Consider the following 18,495-nt stretch of genomic DNA (forward strand, 5'->3'; position numbering starts at 1 on the left):
ACCCTCGCTACCGTGCACTCTCAATGTCAGCACCCCCAGTTCAAAGTCCCAGAAAAGAGGAAGCGTCGCGTTGTTTTCAATCTTAATCACGACACTGTCGGGACGCGGAGGTCGACAGACAGCCGAGAGAAATGCAGGGAGAACATGAGGGAGAGACAGAGCGCAAAATGAAGGGGACGGAATCTCGGCGCCGCGTCGTAAGCGGATCGCGTTCTTTCTTTTCCGATTACGTGTTATCGTCGCGGAGGGCGGCGATAGGCGGGCGCCTGCTGCCACCAGTCGCGCACGATCCTTGCGTGTAGAAGAGAGTGGCGAAAGGCACACGGGGAAGGCGCGGCTACAGTCGGCACTCTTTAGCGGGAACGAGACGAAAAGGCCGGACCCCCCCACACCCGCGACTTCCAGTCATCGCGATCTCAAGATGAAGCCGCGGACAAGTTGCATCGCCCTGGGCGTCCTCGTCGCGGCGCTGTTCCTCGCAGAGACGACAGGTCAGTGGCAACGCGTGGCCACATTTGCATATTCGTACGTACATATCATCGGCAGGTGATTATATTGCGCGACATATACAGATGAGCAGAGAAATTCATTTGAAACCTACGCGCTCCGTCGTTCTTGGTCGACTACTTCCTGGGACTACTTCACTGCCGAGTAGACGTTAAATGCTCGGCCCATAACAAATCGCTGGAGCGACGCGGGCATATCCTATCGGCGGCTTAGCCGATCAAAATGTAACGAAATCGGTATAATCGAAAGCGACCTATTGAGTGCGCGACGAGCCAGGTATTTGCAGTTCGCATTTCTCCTCACCTTCCGAGTACAGCGTCAGTAACGTATGTACGGCGGTCAGCGCGTGCGCGCGGAATTGATGCTGGGACACCACGCGTGGTGCGCTCATTTCCCTCTCGCAGGGGTGCCCAAAGGGCGCGCGTTTTCATTCTCCGTAGGCTCTGAGAATGGGCGCGCTGCCAGATCTCTGAGGCCATCATGTTAAGTGTGCCACGGTCATCGTGCCATCGCGCATGTTGTGCCCTTCACGTTATCCCTTTACAGCAGCGGCTAGTAATTTGAAGCGCTGATCCTGGTGAGTGCTCTTAATAAATATATTTCGTTAAAAGGCGTACTCACTGGATAAAGCACTTCATCCCGGTTATTTATTTTATTTTTGTTTTTGCCTTTGCGAAAGAGTCAATAAATATATTTAAAAAGTAAACAGACTTGAGGTACAGCGGAGTTCACGCAGTCTCATTATTGCAGTGTCGAACGTTAATGGCGTTATTGTTCCGAACTTTCGTTAGATATGAATCGACTGTGCACTAATACGTATTTTTTCCCTACATACCGCGACTTTCTTTCTTTGTTTTTCTTCTTTTCTGGGCAGTGAACCTTGTTCCGATTGTACTCTCGTGGCGTATAGCTTTCAGTGGCGAGACGAATGGGGTGCTGCATTTTGAATAACGTTTTCTATAATGAACATTTCACAATCGCCACGCTTTTCCTGGCGTCAGCTTGTTCACCCATAGTCAGGTTAACTTGTGCGGCCTGAACCAGCTTGGGTAATCACGCGGATGGTCCGACGCGAAAACATTTCCGCGAGCTCGTCTATGTACCTAACGAGTCGAAATCGCTGCACGGCAGCTTGAGGCGAGGCGAGAGAACAAAGCGTATCCCGTTCATCGCTGCTGGCCGTATCGAACCGAGCCGTCCGCGTTCACATGTGCGCTGCATGTGGGTCAGGCTAAGTCCACTATATATTATAACCTGTACAGTCGAGCAAAAGCAGCCTGTCTCGACGTCGCTCAGACCGAACCGACTACAGTGAACACGAAAGTGACACGTAACTCTTAGCCCGGCAAGTCAACTCTATGCCCATTTATGTGGTGTTCAGGTAAATGCCCGGGATGAGCGCGCGGTACGGATTTCCTCCGCCATGCAGCTGCTCGGACAGTTGCTATGGCGACGGTGCTCTTTGCTGTACTGCATGCAATGTGCAGTGAAGCCACTGCCGTACGTTATCCAATGCTGACCTGCGTAAGTACACCGCTGTCGATGTGAAATTTAGCAAATTGCAGATCTGAGTGAATAGCATCTTGCGTTTCTTTTATCGAGCCTTGGTTTGTTTCCCATCTCTAAATTTGCGCCAGAGAGCGAAATACTTATGATTCATTGTGTAGGCGACAGTAACCTCACTTCTGGCTCTAGACGATTTTCGCTTATCACCGTTTCATACAAAATATAGTACAATATACATACAATATTGTACTATATACGCAAAACAATATATATCATACATACGCTATCATATGCATACATATAAGATCATACATGTTTAAGCGCCAACCCGCGGTTCCCAGGTAGTACGTGCTTCTGACTGCAACAGGCCCATTCTACAGATGGTGGTGGTGGATTGTAGGAACAGGTGGGTTTAGCCTGGCGAACAAGGCCGGCAATTGCTCCGCCCGAGCGTCTCGCACAATACCGCTTAAGGGTTTCACCATATGTCCAACAAACCAGTCTCTCTTAAGAATTCGATGAGGAGACGTGAAGTTTCTTTGCGGGCTATAACTGATCCCTCGGGAAATATAAGGTGTTGCAGGCGCGCATGCGGAAGGTCATTCAACAGGATGCAGTGTATATATAGATGCCAGGTGGTAATTAACGTAGTGACTCAATGAAATCGGCTAATAAACGCACAGTGCCTAAACCAACGCGACAGTTTTATACAAGAAAGGTTTACCACTTGTATACGTCACTTAGAAAATAGTCAGCCACTTGGATGTGTCACAATGCTACAAAGAAGAAAAAAAATAAGCGCCAGACGCGTTCCTCAAGAAACAAAATTTAGTAGTCGAAAGAAATCTATGTCGATACATAACTCGAGACCGCGGTACTGGCTAAGCATCGAGGTATAGCAATTTTGTAAATTGAATCAGCTTGGCGGCAGCCAGTACGAGGTCGAATAAGATAAAACATATGGTGGTTTGGTCAACGTTAATTACATTCTTCAAAGACGATAACGTCCTGCGTTGTTGTCTCAGTCTGATGTATCTTCGTTGCATATTAGCAACGCTCATCGGCGAAAAAAAATCGCAGTTGGCAATGCTTTTTTTTTTCATGTAGCTGAATTCAGGGTGCATTTAACAGGAACGTAACGGTATGGCGGCATACTTGGTGGGTGTTTTAGCACCTGTAGACTAGTTAACAGAGGGCGACGTAATTACTAGGCCGCGCCAACTTCAACTGTGTAACATTTACGTGCCGTTGCGCCTTAAATTTTAACAGTTACGCATTCTGGTGTCTACGTTTCCCTTTCGTCTTTGCCCTTATACTGGTACTAATATGAGAGGGGGGTCTAGCCAAATCAATCAGCTTCAGCTTTATTTCCTTGGAATAGGAGGAGTACGGGACTAAAAGCTTGAGCAGCTTGACGAGGTCCCGACCCCATTACAGTTGGCGGAATGTGCTTACCAACGCACGGTTGCACTGACGCCATATGACCACAGGATCAGACGGGAGTGAGGCCATAGCATTTTTCATTGGTACATGCAGCTATAGCCATCAGTGACGTCATCACCAGGGAAGCTGTGTACACGCGAAATATATTAGAAGCGGTGTTCTGGGCATGCACTAAGACAATGGCGCCGATGACGTATACGCAGGTGTCCCAACCGAGCCGTCGGTGACGACGTCCGAGCCCTGCCCGACGCCACAGTGCTCGGGACCCAGATGCCGGGGCACCAAGTTGGGCCCAAACGGTTGCCAAGTGTGCGACTGCGATGGGCCTCAGTGCCCCGTGGTGCAGTGCGCTCCGGGATGCTGGCCCGAAGAAAACGCGCCTGAAGGACGATGTCCCACCTGCGTCTGCAATGGTGAGCACCGCATTCAAGCATCGCGGAGGTGACGCCCGCAGTACTGCGGGAAGAACGGGCACGCTGCTTGCCGCTAGCGCAAAACGCGAAAGCCGGCGAGCGCAATTTTCAGACTGCGAAGCGATTAAACGCGCTTTTAATGCTTTAGCATTAGAAGTGTCAAAATGGAAAAGTGTACAGTGAAGTGTGGGAAGCCGGTCACGTGGTAGACGTAGGTAGGTCGCCCTCTCTCTCTCTCTCTACGGCTATATATATATATATATATATATATATATATATATATATATATATATATCTGTGTTCTGCTCTGGACCACCGTGAGTGAGTTTCACTTCGCTCCTCGAAGAGGCAGGACATGTGTCGAGTGAGCTCCTCAACAAAGCTTTGCAGTGTTGTGAACGTGATTAAAACATGGATCCGGGACCTTATAATAAAGAGGCGCGATGCAGCGTTGACGAATTTCTCTCACATTTGCCGTTAAATTGCCCCTAAATTTTTCTTTTTCTTTCGCGGCTTTGAGCACTTCGCAGAACCTAGAAACCGCAGGAAAAGTGACTTACTTGGTTATGTGGCCAAGCCGGGCAAGCTTCGCGCAGAAGTATTGCCCCTCTCGACTAAGCTTTGAATCAATGTGCCGATCGTGGTGGAGAGAGCATGCAAATATCAAATGCGCCACGTGAATGCAGTGGCGCAAGAAGAGCTGGCAATGCAATGCTGGCGCTTATTGCGACTGGCTACTCGCAGTGGGCGCTTGTCCTGCTATGACGTATTACGGAATCGCCAAAGAGTATACACGGTTTGTTCGATCTGACACCGCGTGCGAACGAATGTATATTACCTTTGCGAGTGAGTTTTCTAATTGCCTTAGTGAAAATAAGATACGAAGGAGACAAATAGGATATTCTTTGTATCATTCCTGAAAGAGTGTAGTAACGGTTAGTCATGAAAAAAAAATGAAGGTGGCATAATCAACAGGACAATTGAAAGGACGGGGACCCATCGCTGTTCATCCTGGTTTTCTATATATGTATTTTTAATGATGATTGCTCACCAAAAAGCTCACCTTTGCACTACTAACCTAACGATATACAGCCTTTTAATATATGCCGAATTGATTCATCCTAGTTACAAAGCTTACAAAGGCAAAATATTTTGCGCGCACGCCAACGCGTAGAAGACGTCGTGAAATTTTGTTTCTGAGGAAGTGCGATAGTGAAGAGGCAATTTTTTTTTTGCGTTGGTTTCGTCCACAGCAGCGCCAGCGTACAGCAACCGCGAGGTGGACGTGCCCTGTTTCACGCCCCTGCTGCGAGAGGCCCTGCGGCGCCTGGCCGAAGTCGAGGAGCAGCTGCACCAGCTGCGACACCTGACCCAAGAGAACGGGATGAGGCTGCACAGGTTGCTGCCACCGGCCGAGCACCACCCGCACCAGCACCACCACCAGCCGCACCGTCCCGCACCGCCGCACGCCGGTAACCCGGAAGCCCTGCCCCAGCCTGCCGCCGCAGCGCCCGCTGGCGGCGATGCGAAGCATGCGAACAGCACGGCTTGACACTGTGACTAACACGAATGCCGAAGTGTCGCGAGCATGACTTGTTGCTACCGCGACGAAGCATGGCGTTCTGAAAAAAAAAAAAAAACGACACAGAAGTGCTGTCCTGCCGCATGCGCCACTTGCCCATAACGTTGCCAATAAACTCTACTACCACTCGCGCTGCTTCGCTTGGCTTCATCTAACCACTTATCTAGACGACGTTATCGGGACAAAACTAATCGCGATGGGGACGTACTGTGCTCGGATGCTGTATTTTGTGCTGTCCTTAGTAGATCTCCGCAGCGGCCAGTGACTGATCGCAACTTCTTCAGTTGGCCCATGAAGAGACCGTGCGCAACGTCGGCTTCCTTAGTATCGTCATTGACGAGCCTTTGATCCCAGCTGACCATTACGATTCCGAACGGCCAGCTACGTCTTTTTTTGCCGCGTAGTTGCCACCGCACGTGACCCATAGTCACTGCCCAAGCACTGTCAGTGTTTAAAAAATGATTCTGATTGCGAGGATTGATATATATATATATATATATATATATATATATATATATATATCATAAGAAACCAACAAACACTGACACCGAAGACAACATAGGGGAAATTACTTGTGCTTAATAAACGAAAATAAGAAACGATAAATTATTGGAAATGAAAGTGGATGAAAAAACAACTTGCCGCAGGGGGGGAACGACCCACAGCTTTCGCATTGCGAAGGTTGTGGGATCGAAGGTTGTGCTAGGACTAATAAAAATCCGGCCCCTCGGTTAAACCCCTTTCTTCTCGTTTATTGCATAACGAGGGTCTCGAATCTGGCAACATTGATGCCTTCAGGTAGCATGTGTGGGTTTATTACCTGGTTGCATTCACCCGAAAAGATCATGTTCTCGTGACGCCTGCGACAGAAAGGATGTTCCACGTCCGCCGCCAAAGTTGTGAGTGGTGGCGCTGGCTAACACTCCCAGGGTTCTACTAGAAAACATAAATACCTAAGAAAGTGGATGGGGAAACAGAGCCGCGGTAGTTCAATAGGTAGAGCATCGCACGCGCAACGCGAAGGTTGTGGGATCGCTCCCCACCTGCGGCAAGTTGCTTTTTCATCCACATACAATTCCAATAATTTATCGTTTATCGATATCGACTTTATCGTATATATATATATATATATATATATATATATATATATATATATATATATATATATATATATATATATATATATATATATATATATATATATATATATATATATATATATATATATATATATATAGTAGACGTGTGGGGGTTTACCGGAGAGCAAACTACGCGTGGGTGCAGTTTAAAGCCGACTTACGCCCACAAAACTTCGCCGTAGATTTTTCTTACGTGCCCGAAAACTGTCACACTGTCACGTTTGTGGTTATCCTGAGACAGATCATACGAGATATAATGAACTTCCCAGACTTAAAAAGAAGTTGAGAAATAAAGCAAAAAATGTAGTGAGTTATATATATATATATATATATATATATATATATATATATATATATATATATATATATATATATATATATATATATGTATATATATATATATATATATATATATATATATATATATATATATATATATATATATATATATATATATATATATATATATATATATATATACTCCTGTGGGGTATATATTAAAACAGGCATACAACTGAAAGTATTGTTTCTGCGTGTACGAGCGATGTAGACAAACTACAAATTAATGTACGGAGAAACCCGTAAACAGAAATAGCGGTATTCGGATTTAATGACTAACCGAAGTTACGAAACACATACAACACGACGTACAGCTGACCAAAATTATGGACAAGAGTACGAACTTATATAGCCTCCGCTCATACTGCAATGACTCATAATGATTGTTTGAAGCAAACTCTCCCCAATTCCCTTCCCCACGCAGAGTATCCTGTCAGCGATGTCTATACGCCGGTAATAATCTCTGCCTTTCATTAAAGGGTTCTGTCTCTCGCATCTTGATCATCGTGTTTCGGTAGCGGAGGTTTAGCAGCTAGGCCAGGAGATTGCTTGAATCGGCAGAAACAGTCACAAATATTTAAAACAGTAAATCAGTGCTACGACAGTTCCAGAAAGCAGGGCAGCATCAAGTAGTTCTTGCTAGCAAGATATCTAAGGTATTAACTAAGCTATGTCGAATCTATAACCAGAACAAGAACTAGACAGCGGACGCCCAGAGCGATGGATAGAAGAGCGATTATTTTGCATCCCGTGATAACGTAAAAGAGCTGCAGCCTGTTCACAATGCTGCTGTGCAGCCAAGCCGTCACTACGTGGATGCTGCTACCACAGTGATTGTTAGGAGCCCATTACCAGCCACGCAGCCTTCACGTATACCGTGCGCCATTCCTAGAGAGCAACCATGTTGCTTGTAACAGCTCCTACATGCAGACAGCCACCTGACACACAGCCTTATCCTTCTCACAACGCATCTTGTTGCGTATTGAACGTCAATGCTGCTCGTCTAAGTATAAATAAACGGACCTTGAGGGGAACTATAGGTGCATCGTCTCTTTGCGAAGTGCCTGCCTGTCGTTGATGCGGAAGTGCGCACTGTACTTCTATCGCTCATCTTGGAGCGCTGCGTCCTGCGTAGGTAGACGTGCTTGTTGACGGTGCCGAGCACATTCGTGTGGAAGGCAGCCTGGCGTGCTGCCTTGGTCCACGCTTTGCTGCTGTTACTCTTCGAGCACTCTACCGGGAAGAGCTCGACGATCTTGGAGCATTGAGCCCTGCTCAGTTCGATATGCTTGCTGACGTGGCTGAGGTAGTTCGTGACGGAAGACAGCCTGGCACAATGAATGGGTCCAGGCTGTTTTGTTAGAGCACAAGTTCGAGCTCACTAGCTACCGGGGAGAGTTTGACGAGCACACTGATGGTGCCGATCTCGTCTCGGTAGACGGGCCTCCAGGTGATGATGCGCTGGCCGTGGCTGTGCCTCTGTTTGTCATCACTGAGCACTCCACCCTGTGTAGTTAGACGTGTTAGAGTTGTGGGGATGAGCTCATCCTTGGCTCAGAACAGTGCAACTCCTATGTTGGAGAGAACGTGTAAGGAAGCAGAGAAATTTTTGTTGATACGAATCAGCCGTAGCCCTTTCCTGTCTCTCTCAAGATACTACACTCACATTTTCTACTGCATGATGACGCTATCAACGCGTCGTATCTTGTGCATGGCCTGGAGCATGGCTAACACATGGGGACGGGCATGTGCCCATGAGGTTGCAGTAGACGGCAGCATGCAGCCACATATCAGTCGATTACCTCTCTGCTCTGAGATAGTTCCTAGACATACAGCATCGCTGCTGTCCATAGGCGCTGCCCGGATAATCATACAGTTCACAAACCCAGTGTGTGATGCAGCGATGCCTTTTTCGTAAAGGCCTGAGTGGCGTCTTGGCGGGACTGGCCAACGCTGCTTCGAATCTCTGTCTAGATTTGTATGTTGATGTTGATTGGTCAGTTGATTGGTTGGTTTTCCACTGTGACTGAATCCTTTTCAACAAAGTTCTTTTTTGTTCTGCACGTTCAGGCCTCCCGCATGCGGAACACATTTACATCCTCCTTGCCATTTCCTCTTTGTTTTTTTTTTGTTTTCTTTTGGCCTGTTATCGCTCAGTTGTACAAAACTCCAGGGAGGAAGAACTGGCGATAGCTGTGGCAGAAGGGAGTTCGAGAAAGCTTAAGCCCCAAGAGCACACGCTGCGTGCGAAAGGCTGGCCTTAAGCCTGCGAGAATCCCGTCGCTGCTGCACCAGTTAATCTAGTGTATATCTTTGTTTTGTTATCACACTCGACAAGATGTACCATCCGTCGTCAAGACGCCGAGGTGACAAAGGATTATAAATTTTCTTAGGGCTATTTGAAAGTAAGATTACGCTTCTTTTCTTGCAATGCCAATCAATGGTTGAATAAGACAGCAAATTATCGGTATAACATGAGATAAGAGGGGTCACTAAAAAGCTGTAGTAGTTATAACTTGCATTGCATAAGCTTCTCAAAAATTGGATCCTAGGAATAAAAGGAAGGTACGTTGCTGTCCTCTTCGTTCTTAAGCACTGCGAAAAATCACAAAAACCACATTTTTCATTGAAATTCAATGCTGCAGTGGAAATTTCTTATTCCGCACTTCGTCTGCTCCCTCCACATTGCCTTTGTCAATCGACTGTGCACATGTGATGAAGACGTTCCTAATCACGGCAATTTCTTATTCACATTCGTCCACGGTGTTGTTCTGGCCCTTTAAAAATCGCCACTTGTTATCGTTCGTATGTTCTGGAGTCGCGAAAGACATCAAGCGAAGTAGCATATCAAGCTGTGGTGCTACTATTTGAAATTAAATAATATAAATTGTAGTCATTATTTTTTAAGAATATACAAAATTCAGGGCTGGTTATTTCGAGTGGTATAGCTTTTATATGGCGGAAGCCACATGTTCTAAAGTACATGTACATGAAACACAAATAAAATCACTTCAAAAGTGAAGAAAAAATTCGCTAGAGCTAATGAAACACTTACGAAACTTTGTATTTTCATAACACCTATCATGATCTCTGAAATTATTTTGTACTTCGTTCGTGGTGTACTTTTTGTTGTTGGCCATAGCTTTTTATGTTGTTGGTGCCATAAGTTGCCCAGCTTGCAAGTAATATTTTATGATTGGATCCGCCATTCCACGGCTAAGAGCCTAAAATTACTTCTTTGTAAACATTTATGGAAAGAAAATGAAATCAAAGTTAACACATCGCTATTTTATAACTACCCTGACATGTTATCGCTCTTTCTATAGTTTAAGAAACAAAACTTTTATTTCTTGGGCAATTCAGCTTGAGCAAAATCGCGTGAGTCTAGAAGAATTAACCTGGATTCACTTCACTCCTTCGTGGAACAGCCACTGACGACGATTCTGAGGATGAAGGTGGTGAATCAGGTGCTGACAGACATACAAAGGAGAGAAAGTCCGGTCGCGTACAGAGCAACGCTCTCGAGTTGGGGCTTCACGGCGAGAGCTATGATAGCGACGAAGTTGCCGGGAACGACCAGGAAGGAAGCCAGCAAAGCCACAATCACAGCCACCGACACCACCAGCACCATGGCAAGGGGCCCAGCTTGCATCATGACTCCGAGGCGGTGCATCACGATCCCCGACACAGGGAGCACAACCGGCTGCTGCAGCGGGAAGATGCCAAGGAATTGAAGCGTACGTAACACGTGTACAGGGGTAGTTTACAGGGGGTGGCCCAAGGTTGGCGAAACTCTTAAAGGAGTAATGACATGGCATATCCGACTTGTTTTTTTTCTTTTTTTTTGCTTTACACAAATGTTGGAACCTTCTACACCTTAGGAAAAGTACTGGGGAGTACCTTCTTCTCTCCGTCTCCCTTCTTTCCTTTCATCCCTTCAACCCTTTCCCCGTGTAGGGTAGCAAATCGGATGTGTGCCTGGTTGACCTCCCTACCTTTCCTTCCTTCTTTCCCTCCTCCTGGCAAGCGCCAGAACGCCCTATATAATTTACCCTGATAGTTGTTTCTGCGAACCACATTTAGTAGCCAGGAGATCGATGTCACGATACACTGGCTCGCTTCCTTTTTGTGATTGTTATGACCACCACACGCGAGCGTAGCCAGAAAAAACGTGCGCCGCACTCTCGTTTACTCATTAATGCGATTAGCATTCTTAGGATACTTTATGCACTTTCCGGTATCCATACATGTCTTTGCCTGCATCTAACCGTTTCCACGCTCAGTGACCCAAGTTGTCTACTAGCTTGGGCCACTAGGTAATGTGATCGTGGTCGTTCCATCATCCTTCTTCCAGCTTCACCATCCGACTCTCGTCATCCCATCATGGTCAGTAATACCATTGTCGTCATACCGTCTTCTTCGTTCCATCGACTTCATTCCTTTCTCGTCATGCAGTCGTTCTTTAATCGTAATAATCTCGCCGTTGTCATGCCAATATCGTTGTTACGTCATGCATACCGTCATTCTGATGCCGTCGTGGTCGTTCCCACCCTTGTCGTGCGATTCTCTTCATATCGTCGGTGCTGCGCCGCCATCGCCACGCCTTCACTGTCACGCCGCCGTCGTGACGTCATCGATGTCATATGCTCGTCGTCCTCCCATCGTCCTCATTACGTCATCGCCACGCCTTCACGGTCACGCCGCATTCGTGACGTCATCGACGTCATACGGTCGTCGTCATCCCATCGTCATCATTCCGTCATCGCCACGCCTTCACGGTCCCGCCGCCATCGTGACGTCATCGACGTCATACGCTCGTCATCCCATCGTCATCATTCCGTCATCGCCATGCCTTCACGCTCACGCCACCATCGTGACGTCATCGATGTCATACGCTCGTCTTCATTCCATTGCCCTCATTCTGTCGTAGTCACGCTGTGGCAGTTAAACCATCGTCATCATTTCAGAATCGTCATCCCACTCTTGTCATGGCTCCGTCGTGCAATGCCTTTGTCGTTCGAGAATATAAATTCTTGCTTCTTTCAAATAAACCCCAGTTGGTGGTCAGCGTTCGTCCTTGTCGCTTCTTTTTGTGTTCCACGTCTACTTCGCGTTGGTCATATCATTATGGAATACCAACTTGCCCGGTCTCACACCTTTGTTGTTCCATCGACGTCATTCCTTCTTCGTCATTGCATCGTCGTCAATGCGTCTTCATCATGCCGTCATGGTCATGGCCGATGCTGGTGAGAGAGTGTCACAGCAAAGTGGGCTTATCCCGGATACAGTGTATTTCACATATAGCGGAAGTAATAGAAATCTCAGCGTGACCACTACATATTCTAAATAAAGGTGTTTTCAGCTTGATTACTTGAATGGTAATCTCATTAACGTTCACAGTCATTGAGAGATGGGCTCTTCCGGAATTAATCTCTTTAGCGATATAATTGTACATAGCCTTATTGCTACACGAGGTCAGCAACTTTTGTTCTGTCATGACATCGCGATAGCATCTATGACGTTAAGTCCCGCATTTCGAGACTAAGTTTGGTGTCAAATTAAAATACATACGCGCTAAGTGTGATCACCTTACATGTGACAAGCATGTGGCAGTTTCTACAACTTCAAGGATCTCTGTTAGCACTCCTTTAACCCCCAATCCCTGTACTCAGTGGCTCAATGAAACACCTCATAACTCATGGTAGCCAGCCAGTCTGAGAACTGGCTAACCTCTCTGTCTTTCCATCTGTTACTGCTTCTATAACGCAGAAAGGACAAGAAATATAGGTCCAATTTGCTTGATAACAATCGAGCAAGCCGGGTGAACGACACTAAAAAAAAATTTTGTTTTCCCTTGCTGTAATGCAATAAAGGGGGAGGGCTAGATACAAGCTACATGTTGAGGCTTGTTAGTGCACCTTTGGCGAAAAAAAAAAGAAAACAGTGCGCACACGAAAACGAGGACACAGGCAAAGGTGACACCACAACATCTCATAAGTTGTCTCTGACCTCTCTTCCCGTTTTCGTGTGAGCGCAGTTATCCATCTTCTGCATACAAACTTCAGAGGTTTATTTACGACTGTCTATGCTCGGAAAACTAATGAACGAGAAGGAAATGTAGGAAGAGTGCTAGTTTCAATCAATGTGATGGTTTCATCAGGTATATTGTGCCTGCAACTGAACGAGTGGCGGCGTATGGAATACGGTCTCTGAGTTATCAACTCATGTCTTTTTTTTTTTTCAAACGCAGTGTCGGCGACACAGTACGACTTTGCTATCTGTCGGCTACAGCCAAATACAGCCATCGCGAAGGAGCTTCAGCAGCCAGTGCATGGATTAATCAGCTTGTGGCAACAGGTAACGTAGAGAAAAAAAAATAATTGTGCTTCGCTCTTGATATATCTTCAAGTACGATACAGTTGGAGCTTGGGTAAAGGGAATAAAAAGAGAAAGAAGAAAAAGAAAAAAGGAAACAGAAAAATTCACACAGTAACGCGATGCTACACGCTACAACATTCAAAGACAGTCGCACAAGTCGCATGTCCTTAAAAACTTCAGCAAAGCCCTTAAGGCCTTGAGTGCCGAAGCCCGTCTGGACCATTGTCCTAGAACTTTTTCTTCTGTGAATTTACGTTGACTCACCCTCGAATTTCAAGTTGACCCAGCCCCAAATTTCAGCTGGGTCACCCCTACTATAGGCTTCTCCGTGCATTTTTTATGGATCCCTATGTTTCCCTATGGGAATTCTCTCTGATCAATTTTTTTTTATCTGGTTTCGATCGTTCCATATCGCCTGTAAAGCTTCCAATCATCTGCATTTACACAACCATAACGTTTAAAGGACTTCGCGAATTACGCATTTTTGTGAACGGACGGACGGACGGACGGACGGACGGACGGACGGACGGACGGACGGACGGACGGGTGGGTGGGTGGGTGGATGGATGGATGGATGGATGGATGGATGGATGGATGGATGGATGGATGGACGGACGGACGGACGGACGGACGGACGGACGGACGGACGGACGGACGGACGGACGGACGGATGGATGGATGGATGGATGGATGGATGGATGGATGGATGGATGGATGGATGGAAGAACTTTGTTGCGGTCCCATAGGGCGTGCGTGAGCGCGCAGCAGCCCGCTCCCACGTCGGGACAGGAATGGAATGGAATGGAATGGAAAACTTTATTCACTCTTTAAAGGTTTTAGCGGGTCGAGGCCGAAGTCTTCATTCTTGAAGCTTGAGTCCTCTTCAGCCATGGATGGGCCCCTAGTCCAGGGCTCCACTGAGCCGGGCCGCCTCGCACGCGTGCGCTATTAGAGCTCTTTGAGTCTCTAGCTCGCGGCTGGTGAGCCAGCTCTCCCATTGCTCCGCACTTGGTGTTTTGTGTTTGTGGAATGCCTGGTTTCTTGTACACTCCCATGTAATGTGATATAATGTTGGCTTAGCTCCACACCACGGACAGGTTGCGCTATACTGCGTGGGGAACATCCTACTTAGTAGGTGTAAGTTTGGAAAGGTGCCCGTTTGCAGTCTCCGCCATCCTGCGGCCTCCTCCTTTGTTAATGATTTATGTGGTGGCGGATATTGATATCTTAGACCCTTATAGAGGTTTAATAGCTCTGAATAGCTGTTCCCGCAGTTGATCTGTGGCCCCTCTGGGGCGGTTGACGTTCCTGCTCGGCTGGTCATCCCTCGAGCTAGGCAGTCCGCCCCTTCGTTACCCCTGATCCCTGCGTGGCTTGGTATCCAGATAATGTTATGTGTGGGTTGTCCCTCAGCGATTGGAACTCTGCTGAGGATCTTGAGCGCCGTGTTACTTATTCTGCCTCTTATATAGCTCCGGCACGCCTCTTGTGAATCTGTTAGAATATTGAGCGATATTCCTGTTCTATAACCTTCTTCCGCTGCCAGTGCGACAGCAATTTCCTCTGCCTCGGTTATGTTAGCCACCTCGGCCGTGAGTCCTGTGATTAATTCTCCTTGATTATTTACTACTACCGCTGCCGCGTTGTTTTTGTGTGCGTGTGAGTATAGGGACGCATCGGTATAGACTGTATTGTCCCGATGTCCCATCGTCTTTTCGTAAAACTCTGCCCTAGCCTGTCTCCTACTCGCATGGAGGTTTGGGTCCATGTTGCGGGGGATAGGTTGTATGCGTAGGTTCTTTCTTAGTGGGTCTGGTATTGTGGCCCTGCTACTTTGTGATTTTTCTACTTCCCGACCTAGCTTTGTCAGGAGCGCCCTTCCCGTCGTTGTATTGCTGAGTCTTCGTACTTGTGCGTTGAGCTGGCATTCCCTTAGTTCTTCAAAAGTGTTGCTGATTCCAAGTTGCATGAGTTTGTCGTTGGATGTGTTCCTTGGGAGGTGGAGAGCTGTTTTATACGCTTTCCGGAGGATGGTCTCCACTTGCTCTTTTTCGGTTTTGGTGATTGCATGGTACGGCAGTGAGTATGTGACCCGGCTGACTGGGAATTTTTGTGGAAATACAAGACATTAAACTTCTCGTGTAACGGGCTGGGGTGCTCGCCAAAGAATGCTTACGCACTAAAGGAAGCCGGCTGCAGCTTACCATGCCAATACTTCAGTTTGTCTCCCTGTCTGTACAATCACCAATCCAATCAAATCACACTTCGAATGTTCCGCGCAGAAAGGTGGCCGTGATCTCAACGTGCACGTCCACGTGATGGGGCTCAAAGTGAACGACAGTGCCCGTGATCACCGTGCCTTCATGCATGGCATGCACGTGCATCAGCTGGGAAACCTGAGCGACAGCTGTCAATCAACCGGGCCTCACTTCAATCCTACAAACACCACGCACGGAGATCGCAGATCGAGTTCGAGGTAGGTGCCGCTGAGCTCCACGCTAAAAAAAAAACGTTCAGGCGTGAACTCTCAGGAGCTCAACGCTCAACATTTTTCTCTTTGATCGCAGGCACGTTGGGGATTTCGGGAACATTGCCTGTGACAAGCATGGCGAGAGCAACGTCATCTTCACTGACACATTAGCATCGCTCACTGGCCCTCACTCCATTGTGGGTCGTTCGATCAACGTAATGGCCACTGCTTTCCTCGTTTTCTTTTTTGTTCAAATGTCACTATTTTCTTCTGCTTGGCGCGCATTTTTCTTGCGCCAGCAAAACACTATGTATTACGGAAGGAAATAGTAGAACGCCGACCCAAGGGGATGCCTTGTTCACCAAGCTAGCCTCCATGTGTAACCCGAAACGTCTTTTAAACCCTTAACCACACCACTTTGGTCGGCATGTTGCAGTTTTGCTAAATAGAAATCTTCCCGTCTGGAGGAGACTATCAATTTCACAAAGTATGTGGTTGAATAAATTAGACGCTGGAAGGACGGACAAACAGATGTTGGCCACTCACTCACTCACTCACTCACTCACTCACTCACTCACTCACTCACTCACTCACTCACTCACTCACTCACTCACTCACTCACTCACTCACTCACTCACTCACTCACTCACTCACTCACTCACTCACTCACTCACTCACTCACTCACTCACTCACTCACTCACTCACTCACTCACTCACTCACTCACTCACTCACTCACTCACTCACTCACTCACTCACTCACTCACTCACTCACTCACTCACTCACTCACTCACTCAATAAATAAATAAATAAATAAATCTCGTTTCACGCAGATTCACGCTCGCATGGACGATCTCGGAAGGAACCCGGACAACCCCGCCAGCGTGTCTTCCGGAGATGCTGGACCCCGGATCGCCTGTTGCGTGGTCGAGAAAGTGGACAAGCTGCCGCAGCTGAGCAGCAAGACCGCTCGGCGAATCCTGCGCGACATCATGCAGCCGTTCAGCGACTTCGAGAGCGAGTGAAAAGTGTCTGCTTGAACTATGCGGTGATGGGCAGGCGGGAGGCGAGCCGCTCCAAAGAGGCTGATTTGTTGCCTCATTTTTATATTACCTCATTTTGACTGCATGCAAATATCTTGCAATGCATCATTCACTTATTCTATGAACTACGCACAAAGTGACACTGCGTTTTCCGCGTATGACCGGTGTAACAAAGCCGTTACGCATTGTGTCACGTTTACACTGATTGCCTTAGTTGCGTAAAGCGCTCTAAAGCGATGGAAGCGTCGACGACACGAGGTCGCCATGTCGTTTGTTCTCTCATGAATATGACGGGTGGCGAAGGTCAGACAGTCTTGAACATTGTACATTGGCTTGAGAAACTTTGAAACGACCAAGCTGATAGTCTAGGGAAGGTTTTATGCGAGGCTGAGGCTTTTAATTTGTGCAACCTGCCAACTATTCGCTGTATCAGCTACTTTTTTTGTTGCTTTGAAGCAGTCTAAACGTCACGTCAGGCCCACCGAAATTGTGAACTGCAATACATGCATTCTTTTCCAGTAAATTCTACGAGGGAAGAGGAAAATGATGGGGACGGACATTATGCATTTTCTACACATTGGTCATGTTTTCTTACATCAAAGGTGACGTTGCGTTAATTGAACAAATGCTGTATCTCTGGCTCTTGTCTCGGTAGCATATGCGATGCGATCGTCTTGGTACATTCTCTCGTTTAACAAGGAAATGTACCCATATGTACTGTGCAAGACCAGCGGTTAATTGTCAGTGATCTTCCAATGTTGGGTTGTATACTTACCAACAATACCGGTAGAAATGATTTTATTTAAGCATAAACGAAATCAAATAGGACTGGTTTCATACGAACTACTGTCGTGAAGTCATCTTTTCCCCTTTACATTTGGCGTGTGCCTAGTTCTCAACTTAATGCCGTATTCATATGCAAGCAATAAACATATTTCTGTGCTGTGCAACATTCGTTAGTCGTTATATTCAGTCCTGCATCAAGAAGTTGCCACTAATTCATTCTGGTCGCATCCTTCGACAGCTGCCATATCCATGTTCTGGTGTACAGTGCTCAGATATTGAAACTCGATACTCGAAACGCATGGCAGCGGACACTTCTTACACCTCTGGTGAACATTGGATGAGTGCTCGAGGCCCAGATGCACTCACAATGCGTCGCAAAGGCTCTCGCTTTCATCGTATACCACAGTGCACCAGACCGACCTCCCCAGAACACACAGCCGGCGCAAAAAGCACCGGCAGGCACGTGCTACGAGTCTCGAATTTGAATCGCTCTGACTTATGTATTCGAAGCCTCAGAAATAAAGCGCGGTTCATATTTTTTTTTTGCGATGTGCGTTTTTGCGCCAACAGGGACACACTGTTCCAATTTGACATTCGAGTCTAGTGTGTCACGCTTGTTGACCACTCCTCGACCTGAGTGGCGCGAGCAATGGTTTGTTTTTAGAGCACTCGTCGAAGTAGGCGAGTCGCATCCGGTGAGCGATACGCGAGTTCGCGCTTTTCCCTCTGAATTGTTTGCGTGTTGTGAGCAAAAACGTGGCACTAGACGGGACTGAGACGCCTACTCTTCATTCGCGTTCCTGTTCTCTGCACCTTCACTTCAGCGCTATCGCCAAGTCTCGCGAAAAGAAAAAAGAAAGAAAAAAGAAAAGAAAAGAAACACCACAAA

General features: G+C 47.1%; 1 protein-coding gene across 2 annotated transcripts; it reads left to right on the forward strand.

Annotated features, from left to right (window-relative positions):
* Positions 1 to 255: 255 nt before the first annotated feature.
* On the forward strand, positions 256 to 17,770 carry LOC135906344 (uncharacterized). 2 transcript variants are annotated; one of them, XM_065437685.1, is made up of 8 exons: positions 256 to 491; positions 3,660 to 3,869; positions 5,126 to 5,341; positions 10,358 to 10,666; positions 13,180 to 13,286; positions 15,590 to 15,783; positions 15,875 to 15,992; positions 16,611 to 17,770. In XM_065437685.1, exons 1-8 carry the CDS (start codon positions 422 to 424, stop codon positions 16,800 to 16,802), a joined length of 1,416 nt encoding a protein of 471 aa, XP_065293757.1. In that variant the 5' UTR covers positions 256 to 421; the 3' UTR covers positions 16,803 to 17,770. The 2 variants fall into 2 exon arrangements, with proteins under 2 accessions (XP_065293757.1, XP_065293756.1); XM_065437684.2 differs by having other exon boundaries at positions 259 to 491; positions 5,123 to 5,341.
* Positions 17,771 to 18,495: the final 725 nt, after the last annotated feature.

Source organism: Dermacentor albipictus, chromosome 5, assembly GCF_038994185.2.
Source record: "Dermacentor albipictus isolate Rhodes 1998 colony chromosome 5, USDA_Dalb.pri_finalv2, whole genome shotgun sequence".
In the NCBI taxonomy this organism is placed as follows: domain Eukaryota; kingdom Metazoa; phylum Arthropoda; class Arachnida; order Ixodida; family Ixodidae; genus Dermacentor; species Dermacentor albipictus.